At 43.3% G+C, this 20,318-nt stretch overlaps 1 protein-coding gene across 1 annotated transcript in view; it reads right to left on the bottom strand.

Moving 5' to 3' along the window:
• LOC124611174 (actin, muscle) overlaps positions 1-8,392 on the bottom strand; it is an 11,316-nt gene extending 2,924 nt beyond the window's left edge. The window contains exons 1-3 of the mRNA XM_047140222.1: positions 8,234-8,392; positions 5,648-5,802; positions 3,419-3,797 (exon numbers count right to left, since the gene is read on the bottom strand). Coding sequence (XP_046996178.1) covers positions 3,419-3,797; positions 5,648-5,773 — 505 coding nt within the window. The 5' untranslated portion in view covers positions 5,774-5,802; positions 8,234-8,392. The remainder of the gene's footprint in view (positions 1-3,418; positions 3,798-5,647; positions 5,803-8,233) is intronic.
• Positions 8,393-20,318: the final 11,926 nt, after the last annotated feature.

A 20,318-nucleotide genomic window follows, 5' to 3' on the forward strand; every position in this document is an offset into this window, starting at 1 on the left:
CAATTTCTAACCTCACTTGAGTTGGTGATTTGCGTATTCGCCACGGCTTCTGCACGGATGCTTGTAGAAACCATTCTCACGATGATAAGTTTCTAAGGGGTAACTTTACTTTTTGGATTTACTTCTGTCATTAACAACGACGCAGTAGAAGTACACAAGAGAAAACATTATTGACGTCTGCCTAATTATTTCGAAAACTGTGAAACCGTACTCGGATGGCACATTACATTTGCAATATAATAGAAAAACATTACAGACAAAGTAAATATAAAGGTTGGAAATTAAGTACTTTCTTTAGAATATATTGCAGTTTGGAAATTAAGTATCAAAGAAAACATTATTTTTCTATATTTAAATTATTTGCAGACCCACGACAACGCAATAGTCAGTATATTCAATCTCTGGACTGGTGTCCAGGGAAGGTGGTCTTAGTACGCTGCTGGTTAGAACGGCCACGGCCGGCCGCGATGCCCGAGCGGTTCTAGGAGCTGCAGTCCGGAACCGCGGGACTGCTACGGTCGCAGGTTCGAATCCTGCCTCGGGCATGGATGTGCGTGATGTCCTTAGGTTAGTTAGGTTTAAGTAGCTCTAAGTTCTAGGGGACTGGTGACCTAAGATGTTAAGTCCCATAGTGCTCAGAGCCAGAACGGCCACGGACTCGGACCTTTTCCCTACAGCATTTTAAGCAAAAACTGGGATGCTGTTGAAAACGAGCAGTGAGTGGGGCGATCTTTTCCTCTGCACTGGGCTATTAGGCGAAGACGTGTCTCCAGTGGAAACCTAAATGCCGGCAGTATTCCGTTAAAACTTCAGTATGGCCGATTTTCATCTGCGACTTGTCATAGATTATCTTTGTGGCTATGGCACGGAATTATGGCTACGTTTATTATTTTGTGCACTCTGTTTGTGAATTATGCATCAGAAATGAAAATTATATGTGTTACATGAACGACATATGGCAACCATGGAGCACTATTTTGTTAAAATGTTTGGCACGTGTGAGGTTCGGTATGTAATAAGAAACAGTTTTCTATGTTTCAAGTTCCACACAGGAAAGTTTTCGACCTAGCACCAGGGAGAAATGGTGTTTGGATGTACCGTTCTCTCTGTTGTAAGTTACGAGTGTTCGTAAGACAGCGATACTAAACAAACAAAATCTGTTGATGTAACTAAGTCCCTACTGTTCACATTCCATTGCGTTACGGTAGGCGGTTTTCACTCGTCATTGGAAAGCGACACACACACTACCACAGCAACTGTTCAAGATCAGCATGTCTTGTGACTAACGAAAGGCAAAGAGACTGAATTTTTTTTCTTGTTAGATCTTCTTTGTGTGAGGCAATATTCCGAGACATAGCCTGGGTTTCAGGCGTCCGCAATCTAGAACAGGAGTGTGGAATTTTCCAACAGAAAGCGGGAGATGAAGTTGAAAACTGGGGAGGGGGGGGGGGGGGCTGTGCCACTATTCCTCTTCGCACAAACAGCGGCGGCTCAGGCGGATGCTATACACAGCGCAGGGGAACGGGTATATTTATAGCGTCGCTAGCAGCACCAATACTAACTTGGCTTCGTGCCGGTGGAAGGTGGGAGTGGGTCGGAGACGTGGCGGGGGGGGGGGGGGGGGGGGCAGCAGGCGCTAATCTGTGTCCACCTCTTTAGCACCCCTTCTATGGACACGACGCGTGATCTTCTCACGTTCGATTCGACAGCATTGTTATACAATTAGGTGCCTAAGCCACTTTAGCCTCATGAGTGATAAACATAATTGCTAGAATCCACACATTCTAGGCAGGTTGGTTGCTGTCACATGGTGGGGCTATAGCCGAAGCTTTGCGAGCGATGTGGACAGCGTTTGGAACACTAGACTCGTGTTCGAGAAGAGCGGGTTTCCAAACGTCATCCTACCATGCTGGATAAGATTTCCTGTAGCTTCTACAAGTCATTTCAGGTGAATAATTCTTCCCACAAGGGCATCACCGATTCCTAGCATAATAATTGTTTCTCTCTCAAAGGAACACAAACACTGACATTCCTTCCACCCATTAAATGTAACTAAGACAATGCTATGCAGGTCGTTCTGTCTCTTCAAAGAGACAGTCAGTGTGTTCCTACACTGTTACTCATTACCACTGTCTATTCAGTATTTGTTAGTAGGCGAAGGAAGCTGGGTCGTAGTATTCGATTGAGACATTGAAGTTAGGAAGGTGGAATAAATGAGCATAACTCCCCTTTCTTTATTACGATGCTTCTAGCAGGATTTGCTGGCTGTGGGTGTGAGGGGAAGGGTAGAAACATTCCCCAAGTACTTTTCGTGTGTGGCTATTCGTCAAGGACGCTATTAATTGTCTTAGGAGAAGATCGAAATTTTCTATCATTAACCTGAAGAGATTTGGGAATTTTAAATGCTTCTATACTGGGGCACGAAACGCAATATTATTCTGAAAATGCTAGGTTCGAAGCCACCCCAAAATTTACCGTTATATTGCTAGCCTGGGCGCTCAATAAAATTTTGCAGTCGTAATTGGGTACAATCAAAGTTATGAATCACTTACAAGGCACTAGTTTTGCCAATCAGCTGTCACAGCAACAGTGAGTCATGGGAAAACGATGCGAAAGATGCTCACTGCTGTGATCATTGAGTAGAAGAGAAAGTGGTAGCCTATCTCTGACTCGGAAACATACGCTTTCAGTGTCTCAATTACAGATAAACAGTCTTGGGTTAAACAATGGTCCACACGGTAACAGTAGCAACGTATGGAAGCCTACGCTCTATCATCTAGCAACACATGCGTCGTTTTTCTCTTTCCATTCTTTTTCTTATATGTTTTTCTTTTCTTTTAAGTATTTACTTTGGTGTAAATTCGGTCACGCACTAGCTTCGGTACGTTAGGACCACATTCGAGGCTACAGCAGTAAGGCTACGACAATACATTTACGTACTGCAGTAGATGTCTTACGTCTAACACGAAAATGAACAACAAAGCGCCGGGTTCTGCATTGAAAAGGTCGCCAAACAATCACATAATACAAAGTGTATAGCGTTACCATTATGCTATAGCCACTTTGTTATTTTAACTGAGAAACGTAGTACTCGCGATTCGGTCATGGAAGAACAGCTTTGTTGTATGAAAATACCAACATGACCTCTTTTCACAACAAGACAAGCGACCTAAAGTGGTCTACGTACGAAACTGTTCGCAGTTGCAGGATCGGACCTCACAGTTGTTGCTGTTTCAGAGATCAGAGGCCTGCATAAAATGTCTTGTCATAAATTTCTCGTCATAAGTAAGACAATCGCGAGTGAAACCTTCAGGAGACACAGATAAAAACTACTGCTGCTGCGTAAAGTAGGAAGCTTCGTGGAAAAGATTTTCGTTGTCTGTGTTGCTGAAGTTATCGTAGGGAGCTCGGTAGTTACCTTCATAGATGGGGACGGTGTGGGAGACACCATCTCCGGAGTCGAGCACAATACCGGTGGTACGACCGGAGGCGTACAGGGAGAGCACGGCCTGGATGGCGACGTACATGGCGGGGGCGTTGAAGGTCTCAAACATGATCTGCGTCATCTTCTCACGGTTGGCCTTGGGGTTGAGGGGAGCCTCCGTCAGCAGGATGGGGTGCTCCTCAGGAGCGACTCGCAGTTCGTTGTAGAAGGTGTGATGCCAGATCTTCTCCATGTCATCCCAGTTGGTGATGATGCCGTGCTCGATGGGGTACTTCAGGGTCAAGATACCTCTCTTGGACTGGGCCTCATCACCCACGTAGCTGTCCTTTTGACCCATACCCACCATCACACCCTGTAGGGAGAGAAGAAAATGGTAAGTGTCTGTTGCAAACGGCGACGGCGTAGTAACAAATGCACCAGAAACTTTGACAGAGACTTTGAAAAAAAGTGTTCGTTAAAATGTAAATGTTTTGTGACTAGGGCCTCCCTTCGGATAGACCGTTCGCCGGGTGCAAGTCTTTCGATTTGACGCCACTTCGGTGATTTGCGCGTCGATGGGGATGAAATGATGATGATTAGGACAACACAACACCCAGTTCCTGAGCAGAGAAAATTTCCGGCCCTGCCGGGAATCGAACCCGGGCTCTTAGGATTGACATTCTGTCGCGCTGATCATTCAGCTGCCGGGGGCGAACAATGTGTTCGTTGTGGCAATTAAAATCACTTATAAAGGAATTTCCCAATTACCAGACCAGATACTGCAGATGTTATTAGGATGGAATGGTAACAATCAGTAAAAAATTTCAGGTAGATTCGAATGATTAAGAAACTGATTTTCGTGCTTTCAACTAAAAACGCCAAGTACTTCCCGACAGTGATGGTTTTCGGGTTTGCTCACTTGAAATAACAAAGTTATGCGTTAGACGTAGCTCTGAACTAGCATTTTCACTGAATTTCTCTCTATACAAAATTACCTTTCTTTCTGACGTCCGAATCTGACCGAAAACAGACATACGTGAGAGGAGGATGATTATTATCGTTTTGGAGTATCTGTGCCAGGAAGGACTTTTAACTATACTTACGGTGCGTTTTCGTCTGAGAACACAAGGTGTGAAATCAATATTTTTCTTGTGGTTAAACAATTATAGGTTCAATGTGAATACGAAAGTCCTCTAACTTGTGTGATGGTGTTAAAAGAAGAGGTTACATTGTTGCGAGATCACGTGCGCAGCCGGCCGGTGTGGCCGAGCGGTTCTAGGCGCTTCAGTCTGGAACCGCGCGACCGCTACGGTCGCAGGTTCGAGTCCTGCCTCGGGCATGGATGTGTGTGATGTCCTTAGGTTAGTTAGGTTTAAGTAGTTCCAAGTTCTAGGGGACTGATGCCCTCAGACGTTAAGTCCCATAGTGCTCAGAGCCATTTGAACCATTTCACGTGCGCACTTGTGAAGACAAAGAATGGCGTCCCAAAGCACACGATACTCTGCCACAAGGGTATGCAAACGAAGGTACAGTTCTAAGCGCAAAAATAATACTCTGATTATCGTTAGTAAAATGTTCACATTTCCGTTTCGCAACTGTATTAATTAGTGATTCATCGTCCTGAATTATGGCAGAGTTGGCTGCCGAAGGCTCAAGGGTGTACTCAGAACTGATGCGATCTACACGACAACAAATTTTATTAACAAATGGCGCGATTAGAAACTACTACCTCGTGTTTATTGTTGTTCCGCCATATTTACACCTGCATCTCTGACAAGATACATTTTTATTCAATTGGAACGTAATTTTAATAGAACAACAAGATTTTCGAGCATCTACAAATTGCTGTGTTTATAATGGCTTGCTCGGCTTTCCTTTTTCGCTGTTGTTGTTTTATTTAGTATAAAAAACTCGTCTATCAGTAGAAACCGTATGGCTATTGATGGCCTTATTGTTGCTCGCCGTAAACACAAATTCTAATCGAGAGATAAGATGCTGGAACATTTGGTATATATGGTATATACAGTTCCTCATGAGCGGTTCGGTATCAAGCGTCTGATCCGCCAAACCCGGTCTTAATCCGACATAGCGATAGACAATCGCTGATGAGACTTTGTCTTCCGGGAAACCCGCAAGTGCTGAGTTAGCCTGCCAGCCCTGCTCCAGATTTGTTTGTGTGCGGATGCTCTTTGTTTACGGGTACGAGGGAGTTCGCAAACTTACCTGGTGGCGGGGGCGACCCACGATGGATGGGAAGACGGCGCGGGGAGCGTCGTCTCCGGCGAACCCGGCCTTGCACATACCGGATCCATTGTCCACCACGAGCGCAGCAACGTCGTCGTCGCACATGTTGACGGTCTTGGCTTTGCTTGGTTACTCTGCAACACAACACAGTGGGCCCGTCAGGCAGTTTCCCGTCGCACAACACGACACAGTACAGTAAAATACTCAAATGCATTTCACAGAACAACAAGCTGAGTCGATAACAGAAGGATCTGATACCGCACAGTGGCTGACTACACAAGTTTGCCCCACGGATTGATTATGTGCTTTCTAAAATTTCGTTAGTAGTGGCCAGTCATTGACTATTTGCAATGAAACGCAGCTAACGATATTTCCGTTCACTGCTCTAAAGTTCATACAAGTTTTGCTGTCAGATTTACGGGTGTTAGACAGTCAACGTTCTAGCTTGCTATCTAAGCTTGTATCGCACCACTAGCACAAACATAATCGCCAGGGTGGTTCACATTTTAGAGCCGTACAATTTGAGGAGTAATTTATTGGTGTGTACCAAACCCCTTCTTATAGCTGATACAACAAAAGAAATGTCCCTTCGTTTTGTAACGCAGTTTGTTCGGCCCTCCTTGCTTTTATGATCCTTCTTTGTATAACTCCTCCCAGTAATGCGTACTGCTCACAAGTGAATTGCTCGGGCCTACATTTACTGGTAACAACAGCTCCCTCCCTGAGAAGAAATCTTATTAAGTCCACGCTAACCGCTTGAAAGAAATAATGATCTAATCAGCAAAGACGATTCAAACAAAAGCGAAACACCCCAAAAGAATCGCAATACCTCACACATGTGATATACGGCTATGATTTATAAAATGTGATCGGCACGTCAGTGTTCCAGACTACACCAAAGAAAATCAAAATTCTGAACAAAATATTCATTGCCCTCACCCCATCTGAGAAGCTTATACAACCTTCCTCTTCTATGCAACTTTTACACCAGGCTAGCATTCGAGATAAACTGCTTTCAGATATCAGTTCGCCCATCGTGAGTTAATTTTCCCACGGATCACTTCAGGTTAAATGCTGGGATGGTTGCTGTTACAGGCCCAACATTGACGCAAAGCTTTCACAATAGTAAAATTAAAGGAACAGCAACCAGTAGCTACCAAATTCACTCGCTTTATCATCTTCTTGTTATATCATTTAAACTTACAATAGTTTTTGGCCTACTTTCACGTAGTGTTCTATAACTACTAACTCATGGACGACTATTATTTTCATGCTAGGTCCTGACGCTGAACAGGCAATACCAAAACATACTATAAGGCTAATACACAGGCATCGCTATGATTGCGTAGTCAGAACACGGAGGAAACATAAGAAACGTGTGGCTCGTTCCATTATTTCGTTCTTGGTGCGTCAGGGAAGCATTGCACCTTAAAATCGAAGGTATTTCGTGATGTCCATGAGAATCGAGACTTCCAGACACCTCAGAAGCCATCTGCTGCTCCTTACTGGAGTGTCAGGTAGTGAAAACTGAAATTTATTTAATTCCTACATCAGCTGAAACGAATGTGTTAAGAGAAACTTTTCCCCAGGAAGTACTATATAACCAGAGACTTCGCATCTCCACTGATAAAACATGTATATCAGGGAAACGGTAGCTCCATTTTGTTGAAAGGATAGTTTACATTCGTTTTGGTCTCAAAAACATTGATCGTTCTTAGAATTCGATCAGCCTCGCTTTTTCACATTCTCCTCGACGGCATGCATACAGTTTCCACGATGTATTGAGTCTCCAAACTTACTGGTAGTCCTAAGTGTGTTATTTTCAAAATTGCACGCCCCTGTACAGATTTGAGAACTGCTGGGTACTAATTACAATATTCGAGCTGTGTATTAAACTATTTACATTTCCGACATAAACTTGACTCGACCTCGCTGAGCCTCTTGTCTAAGTTTTGAGGACTGGCGAGTAGTTTCAGCAGTCCACTATAAAGTGCTGGACACATCAACGTGCCAGTCGATTGTTGCACTTTGCTAGACGTCGAAACGACCGTCCTCTTCGAAAGTGAAAGAAACGCTGTAGCAAATCAGGGCCAAGCAACGGTCAACGTATAATCAGAAAATCTGTACTGCTTAGCACTTTTTGCACAGAAAGAAGATTTGGCAGATCTGAAAGTTAAGCTGAGCGGAAGGACAGTCGTAGGACCAACCACAGGCTGTGTCCGAGACTTTCACAAATTGGATTAAGCTTTGTAGGAAGTGGGGTTCGAGTCCCCGGCCACTTGTCGGATTTTCCACGACTTTCGTATATCACTTCCGGCTAATGTTACGATGATTCTCTCGAGAAGAACACTTTAGATTTACTCCCCCCCTTCCTTGTACAAGTGAGCCGTTCTTCGGTCTGTAACGAAGTCGACGACGATGAAATGTTAAGACTCTTAAAACTTTCCGAAACGGTCGGATTGCTGACCTGGCACTGAGTTAACAGAACCCCGGAGGCACACGAGAGCGTTCGAGCCGTCGCACTCGAGGAGTCACTGCTGGTCGTCGGCACTGCACTGTACGTACCCTGTGGGAAGTGTGACGACTCGGCCGGCGGGTCCTCCGGTGCGCAGCTTCTGGCAGCGAGTGGGAGCGGCGGGCGGCGGCGGCGACTATATGCCCCGTGCCGGGGGAGGGGCGCGCCGACAGGAATAGCCGTCGCCCAAACAAGGCAGTGGGGAGGCGGCGCTGCGCGCGCACCCCGCCCAAATACGGGCCGCGCCGGGGGCGGCGGCGGCGGCGGCGGCGCCGGCCGAGGGCGGCGGTATTCCCGGCAGCGGCGGGGGGCGGGCGGCGGGGGGCGGCCGGACTGCCGCCCGGGCCCGCCGCCATACGCCTCACCACTTTCGCACGCTTCCAGCTCGCGCAGGCCACCGGCTCTCGGATCAACACGCTACATCTATGGCCGATCGTCATCAGCTTTCCCTCACTTTCGAGGATCTCCACCGTGAGGATTCTGCAAATGATTCTGTCGAAGCCGGGCTGCAAGATCTTGCAGTCGAGACCCAGCCCTCTAGCTTTAAAATCTCTGTCCAGCGGACAGGTGGTCGTACATGCGGTCTCATTGCAAGTCCACCATCTCGCTGTTCTACCATACAACAAGCCTCTACGCTATTTGCAGAGTATTTATCTCCAATGACACCAGTCGCAAAATTCTGCAGTGTTCCACGAAATGGCCCAGTTCCATCTGACCACTTTCGCACGAATCCAAGCAAAGTAGACCATCATTTCTCGAATGAACACATATCATCATCTTTCTTTACGATGCAGTATCATTATGCCCACAGTGTCTGTCCTGAATCTCTTTCTGCTGGAGCTAAGCCGCAGTTTCGTTTTACAGTGATAGCCCGGAACTAATTACATATGGTGTCCCACAAGATTCCATATTAGGACTCATACTTTTTGACCTTTCAGCAGCAGCGTTACCAGAAGCCAATTCTGTTTTATTTGCGTATGGCACGAACATTGCAATAAATTGCAGTCCACGCGCAGCTTTAGAAATATCACACAATGAAATCTTCTTGGACGTCAGTAGATGATTCCTAACCAATTATTTGCCACATAACTTGGAAAAGACACACTTATAAGAGGCTACCTCCCAGTACATGTCTAAATGTAATATGATGACATGGTCTACATTCTTGAGGATCTCCTTATTACGGATCTGTAGAGCAGAAAGTGTATCTGTATCACAGTGTCCAAAGTGCTGGAGATAATCTATGTTGTCTCATTGCAATGACCGTAAGCTTGATGTTCCACAACACCGACAAATCTTCTGGGCTTTTGGTAGAGAATTTATCTCGATTCCCTTCACCACATAAAACTTAAAATTTCTGTATAAAATCTGGGTAATGTTTTCCCGGCTACTAACAAAACCGGGATCTTCCAAACGCATCGATTACGCCCACCTTCCTTCAGTGTATGGAGAGCACCTATTACTGCCACACCGGAAGGCTCTGAATACACAGTACCATCACATCTCTTTCTGGTTTTGCCACCGAGCGAGATGGCACAAGCATTTTACGCGATTGCTTCAGTAAGACCATGGACGGTTTACTTCTAGATTCTCGACCAACTAATCTCAATGTTGACTAAATATTAAACTGCAAGTTTCCTTTAGTTTACTTTAAGGGCTGTTCTACGGAATATATAACTTTTTTGACGACAGAAATTTTCCCTATGTCTTTGGTTTGCATTTATTAGACCATCGTCGAAGATACAGAGGGTTAGAAAACCATTGCTGAAAACTGTACGAGTAATTCGGCTGTCCGAGGACTTGCTGTACATTCACTAACGTCCGAGGAGTTCCGGAGGAGAAGTCGTTAGGGTCCTCTCTCATTGCCTCACGGAGGTTACAGATGAAAGTGAATTTCAAATACTCAAACGAATAGTGCATGTTTACTGAAATGCGACTCTAATTATGTATTTCGAAATACCGTTATGAGTAGGATGATTTTCTCTCTTGTTTTTGCCGTAAAAGGTCATTGAGAACACGATCTTTTTATATGAAACGGTACTGCAGATTTCATAATCGAGAAAGAATGACTTAGTTACGGCACTATGAAAAGAAAGACGAAATTCGCTCGGATTGTTTTAAGGGCGCATAGAAAGTATAAATTTCGATTGCCGATTGAGATTTGTTTCCATATTCTGGTTACACATCCAGTGCATGTGCGATGTTGTTCGATCACCAGAATTCGCATTGTTTTGATGACCTCGACGGCGTTAATAATTCTTATCCTGCTATTTTTTCCTTCACAGTGAAGCAAAAAAAAAAAAAAAGTGTGCTATTGAGATCACAATATGAATGGTAACCATAATTCCGCAGTTTTTTAATATGCACTCATTTTTAGTAATGATAACATGTCTACTAGATTTAGAAAAAGGCCTGACTCAACATTAGTTTTAAGGTTAATGACGATTTATACTCTTTGCTCTCCAGTGGTACTAGTTCTAAAGCAGTGAGTCGAAAATCCATATATATATATATATATATATAGGGTTTTTCGAAAAAGTGGATGAGTGTGTAAATGTGCGTCGATTTTTATAAACAATATCCATTCTGAAAATTAATTCTGGTAATAGCTTCTAACTATGCAGCATTGCAGTTGGCAGTTATAAATTATTAATGAATATACAAAACCTTGTACATATTTTACTGATGTTATTACAAAAATGTTTTTTTGATGCGTGATATGAAATGTTGCTGTTGTTCTGAAACGCATATTGCGGATCTATGACGGCGTATCTGCTGCAGGCTGGAGAGGAAAGGACGAATAACAAGAGCTTGCAGGGTCATATTCTTTGCAATTCAGCTATTATCCGTAACTTGAAATTATATTTAGAGATGCGTGCTTCGGAAAGAGTAGATATGACTTCGGATTTTGGAGAAACGCTAATATTTGAATGTGTTTGCAGACTAAGCGGATAAAAGTGAATAAAAAAAACCGTGCGGAAACGTCAGAGGGACGAATCTTCACATGGGTACACAGCGGAGTCGAGCCACGGCAATGGCTCCTAATCAAGTGTCACTGTTAATTGTTAACAAGTCTGTGCACATGACGTTTGTGTTCATTCCAGTGGGGCTGGGGATTCCAGAGATGTTCCACGCGCTTCACGTGCGAAAACAGCCACGCGTATCGTAAGCGATGGTGGTATAAACGCACTCTCCTGTATCGGCCAGGCCACAGTTGTGTGGCGCGGAATTCCGTGGCGCCCCGTGCAGTGAGAATAGCTCGCCAGAGACACTGCCAAGCGGGACGCGCCCTCAGAAAAGCTCGCAACTTGCTGCCTGGCTGTACCCTACACCCACGAGGCCATGTCTGCTAACCGAACTGCAGAATGTCGATTACACGCGACAATGTTGTGTGGTGGACCGAGATTCGAATGCGCATCTCTGCCTTTTACGGGCAGTGCCCTAAAAATTATGAAACTCGAACATGCCGCACCGGCAGACTCAGGCAATCAACTTGTCACGGGGTGCTCTCCTCCTCAGTCCGGAAGCAGTGTTAACGTATCCCACATAATCAACGAAACAATATACAGGGTGTCCATCATCATCATCATCATCATCAAGTTTTCACATGTAGCTCTCCATGCAGTCTTGTCATTTGCTACCCTCTTTGTTTTGTCATAATTGTTTCCTATCTTATGCTATCCACCATCTGGTATCTTCTGCGTGCTCTTCTTCTTCTTCTTCCATTCACAGTTCCTTCCACAGCATCCATTAGTCAACGATCACTTCTCATCAAGTGTCCAAGCTAATTATGTTTCCTCTTCCTGATTACCTTTGAAATTTATCATTTTAGTTGAACCAACTGTGGGTTCTTGCTGAGACATTGCAAATTAGCTAAACAGACACTGTTTTTTGCCTTGTTACTGCACAACCTAGGTTTCGGGTTATAGGCCCATTTTCATTTTTATTTGTGCATTATCATCTTTGGGAATCAGTAATGTACTTCAAAATTTATCTCTCTTTCTCCACTCTTCTCAACGCCTGTTCATTTCTCACTTTGTCTACCAATTTTATCCCTTTCGTCCTCCTCCAAATCCATATCTCAAATGCTTCTGTTCGTCTTTCTTCCTCTTTTTACAGTATGCATGTGTCAGCTCCGTACAATGCCACGCTACATGTGCGGCACTTCGCCAGTCTCTTCCTCAGGCCCCTGCCCGTGCACCCACATAGAAGTCTCCTCTTCTTATTCACTGCCTCCTTGACATTGCTGTACGTGTTTTCACCTCCTTATTACATCTCATGTCGTCCGTAATATTGCTTCTCAGATATTTGAGAGCACTAACTTGTTCTATATCGTCCTGTCCTAACTTTGTAGTATAGTCCCTAAAAGAACATTCCAGTTATAAATTTTAACAGTATCGACTGTAAGTGCTGTAGGATGTTGATTCGAGGACACAATTAAAGAGTAAGTCAAACGAGTTTTGGATAAGCGCATGCGCGAGTACCTCTTAGCTGTTTTCCCGCTTGCAGCGCCACGTACGTAAAATGGTGACTCCTGAGTGTAAAACGTTTCTGTTCTGCAGTTTGCTGAGAGTAAATCTGTAATTTCAGCTGAACGCGCGTTTCGTTTAAGATTAATTGTGATCCTTCAGGTGGCAAAAATATCTGCCGATGTTATCATCAATCTGAAACGGCTAGATGTGCTTGTAAAGGGAAAATATCGGAATGACTTTAAGTTTCTAAAGAAGACGTTGACCGTATGAGAGCATCTTACTTTCATCGGCGTAAGAAGTCTGTTCAGAAAGTAAGTCTTGAATTTCAGTTGCCAAAGACAACAGTGTGGAAGATTTTAAGAAAACTTTTACACATGTGTCCGTATCGGCTGCAGTTTTTCTATGCTTTAAAGCCAGGTGACTATGGTATACGTTATAACTCTGCAAGTGAGTTGTTGCAGAGGGAAGACAACTTTCTTGACTTGTCGACGTTCAGTGACGACACAACTTTTCATCTAAGTGGGAAGGTACGAAGCATGTCCAGAAAGTAAGTACCGTTTTGGAAAAAAATTTCATAAAAACATATTTTTCAAATCAAAGATAGAGCATATATTAAACCATTTTTCTACATAGTTGCATGTTTCAGACAATAGTCATAGCAGGAAACCAACTTTTCTATCCACTCTTCATAGAAAGAAGCCGCCAGTGACTGCTGACCCCGATTTTTGCGTCGTCATTGATGTCAAAACGCCTTTCTGCAAAATCACGCTTCAGGTTCAAGAACAAGTGGTAGTCAGAACGTGAGAGATCGAGGCTGTGTGGCGGGTGATCCAACTGCTTCCAACTGAATTGCTGAATAAGGTTTTGACTGACACCAGCAGAATGGAGATGTGCGTTGTTAAGAGGCAACACAATGCCTTGACTGAGAATTCCATGCCATAGAGCTCCGATCTCTCACCTCCTATCACTTGTTCTTGAACTTGAAGCGTGACTTGGGAAGAAGGCATTTTGACAGCGATGATGACACGAAAAATGGTTTTCAGAAGTGGCTGTCTTCATTGCCAGCATCTTTTTGTGAAGAAGGCATAGAAACGTTGGTTTCCCGCCATGACAAATGTCTGACCAATGGTGTCAAAAGAATGGCTCTGAGCACTATGGGACTTAACATCTGAGCTCATCAGTCCCCTAGACTTAGAACTACTTAAACCTAACTAACCTAAGGACATCACACATATCCATTCCCGAGGCAGGATTCGAACCTGCGACTGTAGCAGCAGCGGGGTGCCAGACTGAAGTGCCAATGGTGTCAACTTTATAGAAAATTTGTTTAAGTTATACTCTACTTGTAAAAATAAATTTTTGTTTTGAAAAAAGTTTTATGTGTTTTTTTCCAAAACTGTACTTACTTTTCGGATAAGCCTCGTAAATACCCATAATGTTCGTATTTGGGGTCAGAACATTCTCATGAACTTGTACAGTATAAAAGAGATTCCAGAAATTAAACGTTTTCCATGCTTGGTCCCGACGTCAAGGTGTAAGGACTATTTTTTTTTTCTCACTTAAGCCACCGTAATTACGAAGAGGTGAAGACACTTGCGCAGGAGGACAGAATGATAACCTCAAGTCAGAAACATGCTAATTCACAGCTGATACACAAATCACTGAATATACGTCTTCAGGCGAAAATACAACACATGAGATGCTTTGCTCTTCATACTACGTCTACCGAATAGCTCGGAACATTTGAGGCACTTGTGGATCAAATGGTTCAAATGGCTCTGAGCACTATGGGACTTAACTGCTGAGGTCATCAGTCCCCTAGGACTTAGAACTACTTAAACCTAACTGACCTAAGGACATCACACACATCCATGCCCGAGGCAGGATTCGAACCTGTGACCGTAGCGGTCGCGCGGTTCCAGAATGTAGCGCCTAGAACCGCTCGGCCTCTCCGGCCGGCACTTGTGGACCATAATCACAAAGTTGGACATGTCATGTCGAACCAGTGTTCATTTTTCTCATATCGTTGGTCAACTTTGAAAAAAGATAGTATGACATTTTTCGCCCGGTTTCCGTGATGGAAACTGCCTCGCGTACGGCCCTGCATTTCACTCGCTTCTCTGCGAGCCGCTCTCTCGTCACAGCGATGCGAGTGCTGATTCGCCGATTGAAAGCGTTCGAAAGATACGAAATATTCGTAAGAAAATTAAATTTCTATCTTAGCTGTAACATTATTTCCAAGTTGATATGGAATATACGCACATAAATACAAAGTTTCCACACACTGTTATTACTTCTAACTTCAGCAAAAAGTTACGACCCGTGGCTCTACCCTTCATTCGATCCCTGTGAAACCATACATTTCAGCAGGATAATGCACGACCGCATGTTGCAGGTCCTGTACGGGTCGTTCTGGATATATAAAATGTTCGACTGCTGCTCTAGCCAGCATATTCTCCAGATCTCTCACCAATTGAAAACGTCTGTTCAATGGTGGCCGAGAAACTGTCTCATCACAATACGCCAGTCACTACTCTTGATGAAATGTGGTATCGTGTTGAAGCTACATGTGCAGCTGTACCTGTACACGCCATCCAAGCCTTGTTTGACTCAATTCTCAAGCGTATCAAGGCCGTTATTATGGCCAGAGGTGGTTGTTCTGGGTACTAATTTCTCAGGATCTATGCACCCAAGTTTCGTGAAAATGTTATCACATGTCAGTTCTAGTATAATATATTTGTCCAAAGAATACCCGTTTATCATCTGCATTTCTTCTTGGTGTAGCAATTTTAATGGCCAGTAGTGTAATAAACACATTTCATTTTTTCTTGATTTTATCCTGAGTACAAAACAAACCATAACCAAATGCTTTTTTGTTAGTTGGTTGTAGGAGCAATGAGTAAGTAGGAAGCTCGCACCCGAACGCCTGCAGGGAAATCTCATCGCCAACTGACTGGTTATTCAGTGGAACGCTACAAAGTGCTATGAAATTGAAATCAGAAAAACTTTGCTAATTTCGAGCCACTGAATTCTGAACTAGTGTTAAAGTTTACATATTAGCTCTAGTTTCCAAACTACATGCTTTCCTTTAATTTCACTGTTTTCACTAAATATTGGGCCTCCTGCGCAAAAAGTTGGCAGCACTGCCTGAGCTCGACGTAATTCTCTCCTGACGGTATCAGCACGTGATCGAGTACATGTCATGCTTGTGTTAATCACGTGATCAGTAGCGTTTTGCCCAAATATTTAGGTGTAAGACTTTTTGTAATAAAAGGGTCGTGTATGTTACGCTTCTTGATTCTTACTTCTTGACTCTTATCGGTCTTGTGCTAGATATACTTTAGGCTGACTTCCACTGTTAACAGTTACGTATCACAATGTCTGGTAAATGTGCTAATAATGCATAGGACTTATGCTATATTTTTGGTAAAGCAACATTTGCTTTGAGAAAGTGTTCAGTTATGCCTTATATAAATTGCCATATTTCTTGTATTGCGGCTGTAAAATAGATCACTAAGACAAAAAATAGTCGCCTCAGGAGTACTGTAGTACGCCTTCCGCTCTCGACGTATCACTGGAAATGTCGTATGCCATTTTAACTGTAGATACTTTGGGGTGAGACCACCATCCAAACTAATAACTGCTATTTCTATATGACTGCCCTGTAGATAAAGAAATACCAAGAGTTAAGTAACCTAATGTACACTCAGTAGTTCCCCCTGTGCTTTAAGACAAACAACTTCCTGATAGTGAACCATCCATGTCATTTCTATAAGCACTAATGAATTCTCATCTGAAGAGAAACCATCCAGTTCGAGAAATGCAAATACTTCTACAGGTACATTCTTTTCGATCCGCAAGATGACTTCTTTAAAACTGAAGGTGACCTAGCAGACTGCAAAGACGTGGACGGTCTGCTGGATGCACTGAATATGATGTACAGTTCTGATCAAGGGCAACTTTTTGTTAATTCTTCCAAGACAACTATTAAAACAACACGTTTATACTCTGGTAAAAAGTCGTCTTATTTTCCTGTAACGAATGCTACCCTTACAAGAGAAAGTGTCCAAATAAGTGAACTATCATGATGCGAGCGTTCTATGCAAGTTGCCGGTAAGATGTTTGCAGGAACTTTAAAGTTGTTTCCATATTATTAGGACCCCCCATGAACCATGGACCTTGCCGTTGGTCGGGAGGCTTGTGTGCCTCAGCGATACAGATAGCCGCACCGTAGGTGCAACCACAACGGAGAGGTATCTGTTGAGAGGCCAGACAAACGTGTGGTTCCTGAAGAGGGGCAGCAGCCTTTTCAGTAGTTGCAAGGGCAACAGTCTGGATGATTGACTGATCTGGTCTTGTAACAATAACCAAAACGGCCTTGCTGTGCTGGTACTGCGAACGGCTGAAAGCAAGGGGAAACTACAGCCGTAATTTTTCCCAAGGGCATGCAGCTTTACTGTATGATTAAATGATGATGGCGTCCTCTTGGGTAAAATATTCCGGAGGTAAAATAGTCCCCCATTCGGATCTCCGGGCGGGGACTACTCAAGAGGATGTCGTTATCAGGAGAAAGAAAACTGGCGTTCTACGCATCGGAGCGTGGAATGTCAGATCCCTTAATCGGGCAGGTAGGTTAGAAAATTTAAAAAGGGAAATGGATAGGTTAAAGTTAGATATAGTGGGAATTAGTGAAGTTCGGTGGCAGGAGGAACAAGACTTCTGGTCAGGTGACTACAGGGTTATAAACACAAAATCAAATAGGGGTAAAGCAGGAGTAGGTTTAATAACGAATAGGAAAATAGGAATGCAGGTAAGCTACTACAAACAGCATAGTGAACGCATTATTGTGGCCAAGATAGATACGAAGCCGACACCTACTACAGTAGTACAAGTTTATATGCCAACTAGCTCTGCAGATGACGAAGAAATTGAACAATGTATTGCGAAATAAAAGAAATTATTCAGATAGTGAAGGGAGACGAAAATTTAGTAGCCATGGGTGACTGGAATTCGAGTGTAGGAAAAGGGAAAGAAGGAAACGTAGTAGGTGAATATGGATTGGGGATAAGAAATGAAAGAGGAAGCCGCCTGGTAGAGCACAACATAATCATAGCTAACACTTGGTTTAAGAATCATGAAAGAAGGTTGTATACATGGAAGAACCCTGGAGATACTAAAAGGTATCAGATAGATTATATAATGGTAAGACAGAGATTAAGGAACCAGGTTTTAAATTGTAAGACATTTCCAGGGGCAGATGTGGACTCTGACCACAATCTATTGGTTATCACCTGTAGATTAAAACTGAAGAAACTGCAAAAAGGTGGGAATTTAAGGAGATGGGACCTGGATAAACTGAAAGAACCAGAGGTTGTACAGAGTTTCAGGGAGAGCATAAGGGAACAATTGACAGGAATGGGGGAAAGAAATACAGAAGAAGAAGAATGGGTAGCTTTGAGGGATGAAGTAGTGAAGGCAGCAGAGGATCAAGTAGGTAAAAAGACGAGGGCTAGTAGAAATCCTTGGGTAACAGAAGAAATATTGAATTTAATTGATGAAAGGAGAAAATATAAAAATGTAGTAAATGAAGCAGGCAAAAAGGAATACAAACGTCTCAAAAATGAGATCGACAGGAAGTGCAAAATGGCTAAGCAGGGATGGCTAGTGGACAAATGTAAGGATGTAGAGGCTTATCTCACTAGGGGTAAGATAGATACTGCCTACAGGAAAATTAAAGAGACCTTTGGAGATAAGAGAACGACTTGTATGAATATCAAGAGCTCAGATGGAAACCCAGTTCTAAGCAAAGAAGGGAAAGCAGAAAGGTGGAAGGAGTATATAGAGGGTCTATACAAGGGCGATGTACTTGAGGACAGTATTATGGAAATGGAAGAGGATGTAGATGAAGATGAAATGAGAGATACGATGATACGATACTGCGTGAAAAGTTTGACAGAGCACTAAAAGACCTGAGTCGAAACAAGGCCCCCGGAGTAGACAACATTCCACTAGAACTACTGATAACATTGGGAGAGCCAGTCCTGACAAAACTCTACCATCTGGTGAGCAAGATGTACGAAACAGGCGAAATACCCTCAGACTTCAAGAAGAATATAATAATTCCAATCCCAAAGAAAGCAGGTGTTGACAGATGTGAAAATTAGCGAACTATCAGTTTAATAAGTCACAGCTGCAAAATACTAACACGAATTCTTTACAGACGAATGGAAAAACTAGTAGAAGCCAACATCGGGGAAGATCAGTTTGGATTCCGTAGAAACACTGGAACACATGAGGCAATACTGACCTTACGACTTATCTTAGAAGAAAGATTAAGGAAAGGCAAACCTACGTTTCTAGCATTTGTGGACTTAGAGAAAGCTTTTGACAATGTTGACTGAAATACTCTCTTTCAAATTCTAAAGGTGGCAGGGGTCAAAAACAGGGAGCAAAAGTCTATTTACAATTTGTACAGAAACCAGATGGCAGTTATAAGAGTCGAGGGGCACGAGAGGGAAGCAGTGGTTGGGAAGGGAGTGAGACAGGGTTGTAGCCTCTCCCCGATGTTATTCAATCTGTATATTGAGCAAGCAGTAAAGGAAACGAAAAATTCAGAGTAGGTATTAAAATCCATGGAGAAGAAATAAAAACTTTGAGGTTCGACGATGACATTGTAATTCTGCCAGAGACAGCAAAGGACTTGGAAGAGCAGTTGAATGGAATAGACAGTATCTTGAAAGGAGGATATAAGATGAACATCAACATAAGCAAAACGAGGATAATGGAATGTAGTCGAATTAAGTTGGGTGATGCTGAGGGAATTAGATTAGGAAATGAGACACTTAAAGTAGTAAAGGAGTTTTGCTATTTGGGGAGCAAAATAATTGATGATGGTCGAAGTAGAGAGGATATAAAATGTAGACTGGTAATGGCAAGGAAAGCGTTTCTGAAGAAGACAAATTTGTTAACATCGAGTATAGATTTAAGTGTCAGGAAGTCATTTCTGAAAGTATTTGTATGGAGTGTAGCCATGTATGGAAGTGAAACATGGACGATAAAAAGTTTGGACAAGAAGAGAATAGAAGCTTTCGAAATGTGCTGCTACAGAAGAATGCTGAAGATTAGATGGGTAGATCACATAACTAATGAGGAAGTATTGAATAGGATTGGGGAGAAGAGAAGTTTGTGGCACAACTTGACCAGAAGAAGGGATCGGTTGGTAGGACATGTTCTGAGGCATCAAGGGATCACCAATTTAGTATTGGAGGGCAGCGTGGAGGGTAAAAATCGTAGAGGGAGACCAAGAGATGAATACACTAAGCAGATTCAGAAGGATGTAGGTTGCAGTAGGTACTGGGAGATGAAGAAGGATAGAGTAGCATGGAGAGCTGCATCAAACCAGTCTCAGGAGTGAAGACCATAACAACAACAACAACAGGGCTAAAATCCGGCTATAACCAGTATTACTGTTTCCTGCACGAGTGGGACAGCAGTGCTAGGAACAAACACTATTCACAGAAAAGTTGTCCAAAGAAAAAGTCATTAATTGCTGGAATAAAAAATGTTGTGCAAGAGCCATCGACAGAACCAAGCAAAATTTTGCTTCTACATCTACATCTACATTTATACTCCGCAAGCCACCCAACGGTGTGTGGCGGAGGGA

The sequence above is a fragment of the Schistocerca americana genome, chromosome 1 (assembly GCF_021461395.2).
Source record: "Schistocerca americana isolate TAMUIC-IGC-003095 chromosome 1, iqSchAmer2.1, whole genome shotgun sequence".
Lineage (NCBI taxonomy): Eukaryota > Metazoa > Arthropoda > Insecta > Orthoptera > Acrididae > Schistocerca > Schistocerca americana.